Below are 13,563 nucleotides of genomic sequence, written 5' to 3'. Positions count from 1 at the left end.
CATTCAAATAATTCACATCAAGTATTACAATGCATTCAAGTCATTCACATCAAGCATTGCAATGCATTCAAATAATTCAAATCATTGACATCAAGTATTGCACTAATTCAAATCATTCGTTAATTGCATAAATTATAATACATTCAGATAATTGAAATCATTCACATCAAGTATTATAATGCGTTTGAATCATTCGTATCAAGTATTACAATACATTAAAATAAAATTTTTAATCATTCACAACAAGTATTGCAATACAACTCACATCAAGTATTACAATGCATTTAAATAGAGGTTTGTAGTATAAGATTTTGCTCACTAGCTTGAGAATTCTTCCTCGTCACTAGTTTGACTTTCTTCTTCTTCTTCTTCTTCTTCTTCTTCTTCATTGTTTGCCCATCCACTTGGTACATCATTTGGATCACATTCCTCTATGAATGTTTCATCAGCCAATGGAGATATGACATGCATATCATGCGCAACATCGTGACCATAAGCGAAGTCACAGACTCATACCTAGAGCGTTGACCATAACTTTCGCACGATAGAAATTTTGTGGCAATTTCTCATCTTTAGGCAACATACTCTTCACAATCATGCACAAACGGTCAAAACATGATTGACTCAAATTATACTCGGACTTCAAATTCATTAGTTGAAGAACTGCAGACAAGATAGTGTGACTCTCACAACCGTTCCAAAGTGGCTCATCAGCATCTTTAAGTAAATCATAAAATCTACTAGCTGTATCGTTTGGTGATTCTTCATCTACGACAGTTCTTACATCACTAGAACTCATAGCAGAACCCAGTTCTGTTCCTGCAGCATCAAATATCAAATTCGTATATGGATTATCGTGCACCACATTCACCCATGCATCAAAATCGTTTCTAAATTCTTCTCCATGAAACGCCTAGTTTTGATAATCACTCACAAAACCCTTCCTGTATAGGTGATGTCTAACGCCATGAGGTTCTACAAATCAATTATTCTTACAAATCTTGCAAGGACACCTAATCCGACCTGTGGGATCTACCGTACTGACACTCGCCGTTGCAAATTCAATAAAACTATCGACACCATCCATATATTCATGCGATAACTCATTGTCCACTATCCTACGGTACATCCATTCACGGTTTGCAGTCATTCTGTCGTATGATGTTACGAATAGTATCCTAACGAATTAAGAAAAAAACAATCAGAATGCTACGATGAAGAAAATATCAAATTTATCATGCAATATACTATGTCAAACAATAACAAGAATTTTGATGCATGCATTGATAACTTAATATTTTCATGTGCAAACTATTAATGACATGATACAATCATTTGAAGCATGCTTTTATTATAAAATTTCACATGGAAGTCAAAATCAAATTGAAAGTAACTACATGCAAGCATGGATACAATTACATCAAACATTGCAATACATCATAATCATTCATATCAAATAAATGGCAAACATGTACCTGCAGCAAACACACTTCAATATCTCACTAACTACTACCATGCTTAGCATGGACTCCGTACTCCAAAAATAAGAACACTTCCATATTTCTACATTAAAATCATGCTCAGCATGATCTCCGAACTCCAACAAAGCAGTCCTAGATATCAACAACTAAGTGAGTGTGTGAACAATAAAGTGTTGCATTCAATAAATTAAATAACATGTGATACGTTTGCATCACTTACTCACCACGGGTATTTACCCGATTTGCATTGTTTTTGTCATTTACTTACCACAGGTGGCCGAGCACGAGTTGGTTCCATTGAAAAATCTGCACAAAAACAAAACAAATTAAGTAACAAACTAACTAATCATGAAACAAGATGAAACACTAACTAAAAAAATTAAAACAAATTAAAACAACTCTAACTAATTGAAAGAAGAGAAAAGAAAAATAGTATATATGTTAAGCCAAATCTAACTAGAAGATGCTAATTTAACAAACCAGCTATAACATGTTGAACCAGTCGACTAACATAAAGTCATAGACAATTTCTAATCTGAACTACTTAGCAAAGGAATAGTAAATCAATCAATTAGTTTACTAGAAAAGATGTGAACTCCGTTTAACCACCATTATCATAAAGAATTCAAATAGCCCTAATCTAACTAACTGATTGTTAGAACATTAAATACCAATCTATCTAAGAAAAATATAATTATAAAAGACTAATAGATTGAAATACTCTAACTAACCAGATTTCAAGAAAACAAATTGAAGTAAAACTAACTACCAGTAGACATTAACAAACTAACAAATTGATAAAAATTTATGAACTACTCTAACTAGAACAAACTAACAAATTGATAAAAATTTATGAAATACTCTAACTAACCACAGTTGATTAAATCTCAACCTAGCCAGTTGATTTCGATTTGAATTTTTTTTTTATAATTATTTTTTTTTTTGAATTTTAAATCTCAACCTCGCCAGTTAAACCACCTGCCTTTCCGGCAGGGAAGGGGGTTAAACCCCCTGCCGGAAAGGCAGTTCCGGCATGGGGGGTTGACCCCCTGCCGTGCCTTTACGGCAGGGGGGGTCGACCCCCTGCGTTTTCGGCAGGGGGTCGACCCCCCATGCCTTTCCGGCAGGGGGTCGACCACCCCTGTCGGAAACGCAGGGGGTCGACCCCCCATGCCTTTCCGGCAGGGGGTCGACCCCCCCTGCCGGAAACGCAGGGGGTCGACCCCCCTGCCGGAAAGCACGGGGAGCGGCGGCTGGCGAGGTCGTCGGTGGCCGGCGCAGTCGACAGCAGAGAGGGGGAGACCTGGAGCGAAGCTCGGGGGCCACTAGGTCGCCGGAACTCAGAGCGGAGGCGAAGAGGTGGCTGCAGGGAGGATCGTCGGTCGTCGGCGGCTGAGGACGCCGGTTGCGAGTCGTCGGCGAAGGGGAGACAACACCTTCCGGTAGCAGCCACAGAGGAACAGCAGGGAGGAGGAAGAGGTCGGCGGCGGGTCGCCGGTGCTCGGGGTCCCTGGCGCAGCCGCTAGCCAAGCAGGGAGGTCGGCAGCGAGGATCGTCGGCGAGGCGGCGGCGGCCGGACGGTGGCGAGAGCCGACGGGCGGCGGGAGGGAGAGGGCGGCGGGCGGGAGCAATACAACGAAACAGGAAAAAGAGAAAGAGGGATGGGATTAGGGATTTACGCGATATTTAGCGACGGCTTAGCGACGGAAACATTCTGTCGCTAAGCCGTCGCTAAATCAAAATACAAAAACCGCGACGGAATATATACTGTCGCTACTCCGTCGCTAATTAGCGACGGATTAGCGACGACAAAGTTCCCTCTCTAAATCCATCGCTAAAATGGTGTTCTTGTAATAAAAAGTAGCGACAAAAAATTTAGTCGCTAATCCGTCGCTAAGTAGCCACAGATTAGCGATAAAATTTGTTTCTTCGCTAATCCGTCGCGAATTAGCGACAGATTCTATCTCTAGCTAATCTGTCGCTAATTAGCGACGGAAAAAATCCGTCGCTAATTTCCGTCGCTAATTAACAATTTTCTTGTAGTGAACGTTGATAAGAGGCTTAAAGTGATTGGTACATCAAGAGGCTACCAATTTGAGGGTGGTGAGGTAGTTGAATTTTGAATGGCCCATTAAGTGGTCACCTCATACTTTGTCTAATGACACTCTAAAAGTGTTGGCCAATAGGAGAGCTCTAACTTAGATGGATTGAACCTTCAAATTCAAGACAAAATTGGATTCAATATTTATATTCATGGCTGAAACAAAATAAAAAACTATATTTTTACTCCTTGCACCTTCTAGTACCACAAATAGATTTTAACGAGTACTAGACCTATCCAGGTTCATAGAATCTGACACCAAAAAAAATAAAACAAAAAAAGAGAAATGTTTTTAACATGGTTTCAAAAATCACAAGAATTAAACATATATTACAAAATAAATTTTTTTTAGATGGATGAAGCAAAAATCTCATAAAATAAAATAACATGAAATAACTGAAATACCCCTCGACCCAAAATAGATGATTTTTGACATGGGGTTGCGGGTCTTGCAATGTGGATCAGGTTTTCTGCTCCTTACTAATATACGGATGCTCTGCATCACAAAATGGTGTGTTTCTTGAAATACCTAATAATTTGATAAAAATTTAATTTATTTTTTTAAGACATTTTTACTTTCCTATAAATATAGCGTGGCCTTCGCACATATAGTGCTTGTGAATGTCCAAGTCCCCAAAATGTGTGCACATATTTGTAAAAAAAGACAGGTAGAAGGACATTTGCAAATATAGTGTGACCTTCACAACTCATGGGTTATTGGGAATGTCCTGTTATTTTTTTTCAAGCAAGACGATACAATACAAACTTTCTGACTCATTGTTGAGAATGTTACCAAAATGTGCGGCATGCTCTAAAAGACAAAAGGCTTTTAATAGTACTTTTGAAGTGTTGCTAAATAATTTTTTAACGCACTTTTGTAAATACGGTAAGAGGCTCCTTATTTGATGATGTGTTTTAAAATTCACAAATACAGTGTGTCGCAACCCTGAGCTGTGAAGGTCTAAAAAAATATGTAAATCTTCTTTTACTAAAATCGCGTAAGGGGGCACAGGCAGAAGAAAGTTGGCAAATATGATGACATTAGCAAATGGGAGTATTTAGTAAAAAGAAAGTTTGCATATTTTGCCAACATTTACAATCATCCGTTGCCGTACTGTATTTGTAAATATCCTTCTGCCTGAACAAAATGATTGTAATGTATCTGCAAATGTCTTCGTGGGGAAATCGTGATATATTTATGGAGGGATAAAAATGTCTTAAAAAACCATAAATTCAAACTTTGGATATTCAAATATTTTTTTGTCTAATTGATAGGTCTTTCAGAAAACGTGCCATCTTACAAGGACCGTACTATCATTTTCGGATTCTAAAAATGGCGATCTTTTACCAGGGAAGAAAAGGCTGCCTTACTCTTTACCTGATCAACTTAGCATACAGCCACTGGTGCCTGCTTTTCAAACCTAGGCATGTATGCATCTATCCAGAAGGTCTGAAAATAAAGGCCAAACTTGCTACGAAAGCCTGACGACAACTGAAGATATTGACAAGAGAAGATATTGTTCTATGGTAATTTTACACAGCGATTCAGTGATGATGTTAACGGCAACCAATAAGGAGGAGCAGTCAGAGCCATAACTGAGAGTGAGTGTGTTGCGTCGTTCCACAGCAGGCCCCATCGGATGAATGCTTGACATTTGACAGCTGCGTATCATCCAGGGCAATGACCTTGCTGTCTGTGAGGTACGCGCCTTCTCTCTTGACCCGAGCGTCGACTTGACAATGGATGGTAATCCTCCGTTGACGGGGAGGGGGACCCAACTTGCCAGTTCTGCTGGTTACCTATCAATTGCTCCTCCCCTTCTGCCTTCATTCTCCCCTTCTTCTTCCTCCTCTTCCCACCAGATTTTTAAATTTTAAGCTTGCTGTTTAGTGCAGCTCAAGAGCTTGATGGGGACTGAGGAGCACCCAAGTTTGCACTTGCTATATTGGGTATTGACCATCGTCTCTTTCCTAGCATGGAATGGAAGCCGTCAGCAGTGGGCTTCGGCCCTCTGCCTCTCAAACCAGAGTGCGGCCTTGCTCCAATTCAAGCAGGGCATGTCCTTCCTACAGCCCGATGGCCTCGGCTCCTGGCGCAACGGCACCGATTGCTGCGCCTGGGAAGGCGTCACCTGCGACAACGCCTCCTCCAGCTTCGTGGTGGCGCTCCAGCTCAGCGGCGTCACCACCTTCGGGCCTGCCTCCCGGATTCTGCCGAATTTCAGCCGCATCGATGGTTCCCTCTTCGAGCTGCGTCGGCTCCGCCTCCTCGATCTCAGCTACAATCGGTTCGATGGGCAGATACCTTCCAGGTTAGCGGAACTCAGGGATCTCACCACTCTCAACCTCTCCAACGCCGGCTTCTCCGGCCAGATCCCTGCGGCCATTTCGCAGATGACATGGTTGATCTCCCTCGACCTCTCTGTTTCCTACATCAATTCCCCTTCCCTGCAGCTCGAGAACCCTAATTTCGTCGCTCTGGTGAAGAATTTGAGCTATTTGAAGGTCCTTCACCTCGACGGCATCAACATCTCCATGAGCGGTGCGGATTTCAGCTCCGCCGTTTCGTCGTTGCTGCCAAACCTCCACAACCTCACCCTCTCCAGCTGCTTGCTCTCCGGGCCAATGAACGAGTCCATTCGCGGCCTCCGATCGCTCTCTCATCTCGACATGAGTAGCAACAATCTAACGGAAGTTCCACGATTCTTCGGAGAACTCACCTCGTTGAGGTTTCTGGGGTTGAGCTCGTGCTCTCTGCAGGGGTTCTTCCCTCCCGGCATTTTCCGGCTGCCCCATTTGCGGATTCTTGACATCACCAACAATCCGAATCTCAGCGGCTCCTTTCCGGACAGCATTGGAATGAGCGAGCTTTGGGTTCAGAGTATTGATTCCACCAGTCTAAGCGGAAGCCTTCCGCAGTCGATTGGCGGCCTCACATGGCTGAGGGAGTTGAGGATGAGCAACTGCAATTTCACAGGCTCGGTCCCTTCCTCACTCTCAAATCTCAATAACTTGCAGGTCATAGACATGTCGTTCAACGGCCTCGGAGGCGGAATTCCACCACTCCATGCAAGCAGCATCGTTCTGATCGATCTCTCTTCTAATAATTTGATAGGTGCCATACCTGAATCCTTCGGTGAGCTTCACAATCTGGCCACACTGAACCTCAAGAACAACCTTCTAAGTGGACGGATACCTTCACGTCTTCTAAATCTTCCCTCCCTGAGGACAGTAGACCTCAGCCAGAACAACTTGACCGGTTCCATCTCCAATGTCAGTATTGCGCTTTCTTTGTTAGAGACTCTTGATCTCAGCAACAACTCACTGAGCGGAGAGATTCCCTCTAGCATAAGTAGGCTGTCTCAGCTCAAAGGTATCGCGCTTTCCTCAAACGATTTGAGTGGGACCATCGATATCTCTCTGTTCATGAGTTTGAAGAACCTTTCCAGTTTAGACCTTTCAGATAACAGGCTAACCGTAGAGCCATTCGATTCTACCAATTGGGACGATCTTGCTCAGCTTACAACTGTGCGGTTGAGTTCCTGCAACATCAGCAGATTCCCTGAATGGATTTACACACAAAAGATGCTTGGCATTCTGGAGCTCGGCAACAATGGGATGATTGGGAAGGTTCCAACATGGCTCTGGGGTGTGGGGAGCCTCTCATACTTGAATCTATCTCATAACATGTTAAGCAGCTTGGAGAAGCCGGTGGATCTCAGTAACATGACATCTTTGTTGATGCTGGATTTGCACTCCAACTTGTTAGTCGGTGATCTTCCTCCATTTCCTACCTCAGCACACTTCTTGGATTTCTCATCCAACAGGTTTACATCAAAAATCCCACCAAACAACAGTAGCTCCCTCTTATACTTGTCAATCTCAAACAATAACATCACTGGAGTAATCCCATATTCTCTCTGCATTTCTGAACTAATTGTTCTTGACCTGTCGAATAATTGTCTAGAAGGGACGATACCCGATTGCCTTGCTATTTCAAGTGAATTGTCTGTGTTGAACCTGCGGAAAAATAGACTTACAGGCCATATCCCTGATGCGTTCAACAATCACAGCAGTATAAGGACTCTTAACTTGAACAGCAATCATCTCACAGGGAAAATGCCAAGATCCCTGTGTAATTGCAGTAGCATGGAGATTTTGGATTTGGGCAACAATGTGTTGTCTGATGAATTCCCCTCCTGGTTGGGGTGCTTGACGCAATTAAGAGTGCTAGCTTTGCGTTCAAATCGTTTTAATGGTTCGGTTGCTCCCCTTGTGTCTGAGAATCCATTCCCTGTGCTACAAATCATCGATATCTCTTGCAACAAGTTATCTGGAATGCTTCAGCCCGAATTCTTTAAAATTCTCAGGGCCATGATGAAGAGAGTATCAATGGACAAACTGGGTTTTCAATTTTTGAGTAATGTCTACTACGATGATTCAGTGGCAATGACAATCAAAGGGATGGATTTTCAGATTACGAAGATAATGACTATTCTGACCATCATTGATCTGTCAAATAATCTTTTTTCAGGTGAAATTCCAGAAGAGATAGGGACACTGGAAGGCCTTATTGTACTGAACATCTCTAGGAACCATCTTGGTGGTTCAATTCCAAAGTCTCTTGGAAGTTTGAGCCAACTCGAATCATTGGATCTTTCACATAACAACTTATCTGGAAACATACCGGTTGAGCTAACAAAACTCACATTTCTTTCAGCATTGAACCTGTCATCCAATAATCTCCAAGGAAAAATACCTCAGAGGACTCAGTTCTCTACATTTGATGCTGCATCATTTGAAGATAACACTGGGCTTTGTGGTCCACCACTGATGAACAGTTGCACAGCTGCAAGTAATGATGGTGCTTCTAGTTTCACCACAGAAGAGGAAAATGATGGAGATCTAGGACTGGTGTTTATAGCAGCAGAGTTAGGTTTCATTGTGGGACTAGCTATGATCGTTATGCCTCTCTTAATAATTGAGAGGGTGAGAAAGTGGTACTGGGTTCATGTGGATAGAGTGACAGCAGCATTTGTCAAAAGGCATTTACGCTCTCGTAAGTTGCAACTAAGTTGGCCAGATTACTCACCTTTTAAAGATAAAGAATGTTGTGGCCCGGTTATCGGTGAGGGTTCCTTCGTCATAAAAAACTAAAATTGTTGTTTTCATAATTATTGTGACAATGTTTATTGCAGCGGTTGTTATAATATGCACCTTCTAAGTGTGTTTAATCACCGTGGATCGGTCACCTGAAAACGAATTTGAGTTTCAAGCGTCTAAAAAATTCAGAGATTTTAAAGATGACAAAAGGAATTTGAGAATGTTTTATCTCAAAATTCATGAACACATTATGCTCATATCCGTTATTGGAAATCAAACATACCCTTGTGTAAAAGTAAATGGAAAGTGTTCTCATTTTACTTAAAGAGTAAAAGTAAATGAAAAGTGATGGGATTTACTTCAGAAAGAATGGGTAAACAAATCTATGCGATGGGTAAGGCAAATCTAAAGAGATATTGGATAGCAATCAGATTTTAGAAAGTTGTTATATTATCTTTATTTTAGAAAGTTAATGTATTATTTTTATCTGGAATTGGTTATTCCATCAATTATATTTTGTGTACATCTAAATGCAATGTAATACATTTATCGATTATTTTTTTCTCTCTATCTTTTTACTCTACAACTCCCTAACTCTGATGACTAGGGATAACGAGTTATTGTCACTCGAGGAGCATGGTAATTAATAATAGTGTTCAATGGAGTTTGTATTACTTACGCCCTTTAAGATAAATATAAAGATATGAATGAGTTAGTGAGTCTTTTTTATTAAAGAGATTTATTATTACATATGTATCATATCATCAGGCATTACCCATTCTGGGTAGGTTCTCATATTTGTATATTTTTGCAACTTATTCAATATGCTCAGGTGCCTTTGCAACTTATTCAATATGCTCAGGTGCCTTCAAACTGAATGAGCATCTTACATGTGAAGGAGATCTTGAAGATTAAGTATGCATGTATTTTCTATAACTTGGTGCATTGTCTCTGCTCTAGGGTTGTTATAAAACACAACTCATTTTTTTGAGTTTACAAGTGTATAGACATGTCTTACAGTATGATAATAACATTTCACATGCAATCATCAAAGCACTGGTTTCTTGAATCACAAACTTTAATACGAGACATAATTCATGTATCATAAAAATACTTAGTAACATGATCTACATGTCTGAATGGGTTCCATGAACTCGATCTCTATCACGAGTCATAAGCAGTTATTGTATGTATTTATAATTTTATATCATGCGGCATGATAATAAAGCATATCATCACATGCATACATCATTCACATTATGTGGCATTTCAACATTTTTTTATACATAACACATGCACCATAACTTAACCACATATAACATCGCATTTTATTATGCATTTAATACAATTAATCAAGTTTTTAAAAAAAATATTAGTACATTCAAATTTAAAAACTAGTTGAGGTATGTTGGGAAATTACTACAGTCAAATCTAGAAAACAACGTAAACAATACCTGAATCTCAAGTTGAGATTATCCAGATTTCTCTATATGCATATCAGAGAACTTGATATATATATATATAACCAAATACTACAACAAAGCAGTAGATTAGCGACGACCACATTCCGTCGCTAATCCGTTGCTAACCATGTTAGCGACGGATTAGCGACAACGCGGCGACAGTATGCTTACGTCGCGAATATTTCGACGCTAACTAGCGACGGAATAATTCTGTCGCCAAGTCCGTCGCTAATTGCGACAGAATAACGAGCGCTATATTCCGTCGCCAATCCGCCGGTACTAAACGGCGACCACGGCGTGGCGACGGATTTAATTCCGTCGCTAGATTAATATGAATAGCGACGGAATCATCCGTCGCTAATCCGTCGCAAAAACAAAAAAAAATCAAAAAAAAATTATTTAAAAATTAATTAACGAGAACTGTACAATTTATATTTCCTGTACAATTTATATTTCCTGTAAATAAAAAACAAACCACACAAAAAAATTCATATAACAAGTATCTATAATAATTAATCGTTCCACCTTAAAACTAAGAAGTTTAATTATTTACAATTCAACAATTACAATTAGGAAAAATAAAAAAAATAGAACTTCTTCAACACAGTCCTCTAATCATCGCCAAGATTTTGTGCGTCTTCTTGTTCATTGTCTTTATCTGTCCCTTCAGCTCCACTACCCTGATTATCGCTAGCAGCCTACACAAGAAAAGAACAGTCCATATTGATAAACAAAATATAATGAAATAAATTACACACTATATGTGATTCTATCATGTGCTTATGTGTGATCTAAGGCAATAAAAAAACTCTATATGTGATTCTATCATGCTCATATGTGTGCTAAGGCAGTCAAAAAATTGAATATGTGATTATAGCATGTTCATATGTGTTCTAAGGCATATAAAAAAACTCTATATGTGATTCTACCATGCTCAGATGTGCTTTAAGGCAGGCAAAAAACTATATATGTGATTCGATCATGCTCGTATGTGTGCTAAGGCAGTAAAAAAATTGAATATGTGAATATAGCATGCTCATATGTGCTCTAAGGCAGGCAAAGCCAAAAATTTTATATGTGATTCTATCATAAATGATATATAACATGTTCATATGTGTTCTAAGGCAGTTAAAAAACTCTATATGTTATTATAGCATGTTCATATGTGTGCTAAGGCAGTCAAAAAACAGAATATGTGATTATAATATGCTCATATGTGTTCTTAGGCAGTAAAAAAACTGAATATGTGATTATAGCATGCTTATGTGTTCTAATGCAATCAAAAAAACTTTATATGTGATTCTATCATGCTCATATGTGCTCTAAGACAGACAAAAAGTTATATATATATATATATATATATATGTGATTCTATCATGCTCATATGTGTGCTAAGGCAGTAAAAAAATTGAATATGTGATTATAGCATGTTCATATGTGTTCTAAGGCATCTAGAAAAACTCTATATGTGATTCTACCATGCTCAGATGTGCTTTAAGACAGTCAAAAAAACTATATATGTGATTATACCTGAGAGGGACCTGAAATCGAAGATCCCCTATCCTGAACAGCGGCCTTGATCTCATTTCGGAGAAAGGGGGCGACGGTGTATTGGAAGTAGTTATTCAGTGATTCATTAATGATCTCGCGTACATCATCACAGGAAAGAATAGTCGGCTGCTTGGAGCTTATGTCGGCGCAAGAAGTTGGTGAGCCGTAACTGGAAGAACCAATAACTGGTGAAGTGTTCATATTACTCCCAAACCCGAACACGCGACCTTTTTTGGGTTCACCTGCTGCAGTCACCCATGCTGTAGGATCAAATGATGGATGCTGAGTAGCGTCTTCGCCATATCGCTCTACCATTTGTTGCTCATATGCCTCCTACAAAATAATGTTTAAAGTATTCATTAATAATTAATGATAACATTATGATGACTTGCATATATATTGCAATGATTATTAATAGAATTAATACATACCGTTGTCGTTCTCGCCTTCTCTGATACGAAGACTCCCGTGGTCTTCCGTTTATGTGTTTCTACAAACACATCCTTATATGGTACACTGCCTTCTTTTTCTGCTTCCTGCGAAGTTAAATGATAAAAGATTTAGTACACAAATTTGCAACAATACTTATAAAATTAATATTATATATTGATGAGTTACCATTTTCTTTAGGTGGCTCCCAAATGTCTTAGATCCACCTGTGTGTAGATGGGCTTCGGGCATCTTCGATCGATTTTGTGAAGCCTTCGCAGAGCGATTTTTAAATGCATCTCCCGCCCACATATCGCACATTTCATCCCAGTAATCTCTCCTGATAGTAATAGGACCATGGCCCTTCCACAGTAATGGATCATCTACTACGCCAGATGCTTTTTTTGCTGCAGTCTTCATAGTGTGCAGCATGTCTGCAAATCGATTGGCAGCCACCTTCTGCCACACCTTCCTTGCATCATTTTCTTCCACCGTAGTTGCAAAGCGATTCGAAGCCTACAAATATTTTCAGAAAGTTAGTAGACATTGCTTAAATAAATTAAATATGAAACACATTAACTATGAGGAACAACTGTATACCATGAATGAGGACCACAATCTGTCTAACACCTCCTTTGGGTACTCTTTCCATTGAGCAACTGGTCCTGGTAGATGTTGAAGAAGTGAATTCCTAATCTCCCGTACTACTTCTTGTGGCTCAAACCTCGTGCTGCACATGAATTGTTACACAGTAAATATCAATATAAAATATTTAAAAGATATGCAATAATTGAAAACAAAATACTTACGGTCGATTATCGATATACACTATTCGAATGAGTCTTCTTGTGCCAGCCTGAGAAGACCCTGTTTCCTGTGTTGGCTGTTGACTTGTGCGATCAACTGGTGTAGATGGGTCGTGTACAGGCGCAACATCATCTGTAAAAAAATACACACCAAGTTCTCAGAATGTGCATTTGAACTAATCAAGCATCTAATTAGTTATATGATATACCTATCACAGGAGCCCGTGAAGATGAAGGTTGAGCCTGGCTACTACTGGATGAGCGACCACTATAACCTCCACGAACCATATTCTAACAAATAACATATGTCATACAATACATTCAAATAATTCACATCAAGTATTACAATGCATTCAAGTCATTCACATCAAGCATTGCAATGCATTCAAATAATTCAAATCATTGACATCAAGTATTGCACTAATTCAAATCATTCGTTAATTGCATAAATTATAATACATTCAGATAATTGAAATCATTCACATCAAGTATTACAATGCATTCGAATCATTCGTATCAAGTATTACAATACATTGAAATAAAATTTTTAATCATTCACACCAAGTATTGCAATACAACTCACATCAAGTATTACAATGCATTTAAATAGAGGTTTGTAGTATAAGATT

At 39.5% G+C, this 13,563-nt stretch overlaps 1 protein-coding gene and 1 long non-coding RNA gene across 2 annotated transcripts; one reads left to right on the top strand and one right to left on the bottom strand.

The window, feature by feature from the left end:
- The first annotated feature begins 5,490 nt into the window (after positions 1 to 5,490).
- On the top strand, positions 5,491 to 8,807 carry LOC149845759 (receptor-like protein 41). The gene has a single exon (XM_089989305.1). It carries the CDS (start codon positions 5,491 to 5,493, stop codon positions 8,737 to 8,739), a length of 3,249 nt encoding a protein of 1,082 aa, XP_089845431.1. The 3' UTR covers positions 8,740 to 8,807.
- A 1,743-nt stretch (positions 8,808 to 10,550) lies between these two features.
- Positions 10,551 to 11,909, bottom strand: LOC149845758 (uncharacterized). The gene is made up of 2 exons (XR_016430471.1): positions 11,679 to 11,909; positions 10,551 to 10,846 (listed from the first exon to the last, which is right to left on the bottom strand). It is a non-coding gene; the product is annotated as an uncharacterized LOC149845758 (long non-coding RNA).
- Between the last annotated feature and the right edge of the window lie 1,654 nt (positions 11,910 to 13,563).

The sequence above is a fragment of the Nuphar pumila genome, chromosome 2 (assembly GCF_984573655.1).
Source record: "Nuphar pumila chromosome 2, dmNupPumi1.hap1.1, whole genome shotgun sequence".
In the NCBI taxonomy this organism is placed as follows: domain Eukaryota; kingdom Viridiplantae; phylum Streptophyta; class Magnoliopsida; order Nymphaeales; family Nymphaeaceae; genus Nuphar; species Nuphar pumila.
The sequence above is the reverse complement of the archived record's forward strand: the minus strand, read 5'-3'. Positions and strand labels throughout refer to the sequence as shown.

Bases quoted from the DNA above. Each gene is read 5' to 3' on its own strand.
- LOC149845759 (XM_089989305.1), top strand. From the start codon at position 5,491: ATGGGGACTGAGGAGCACCCAAGTTTGCACTTGCTATATTGGGTATTG.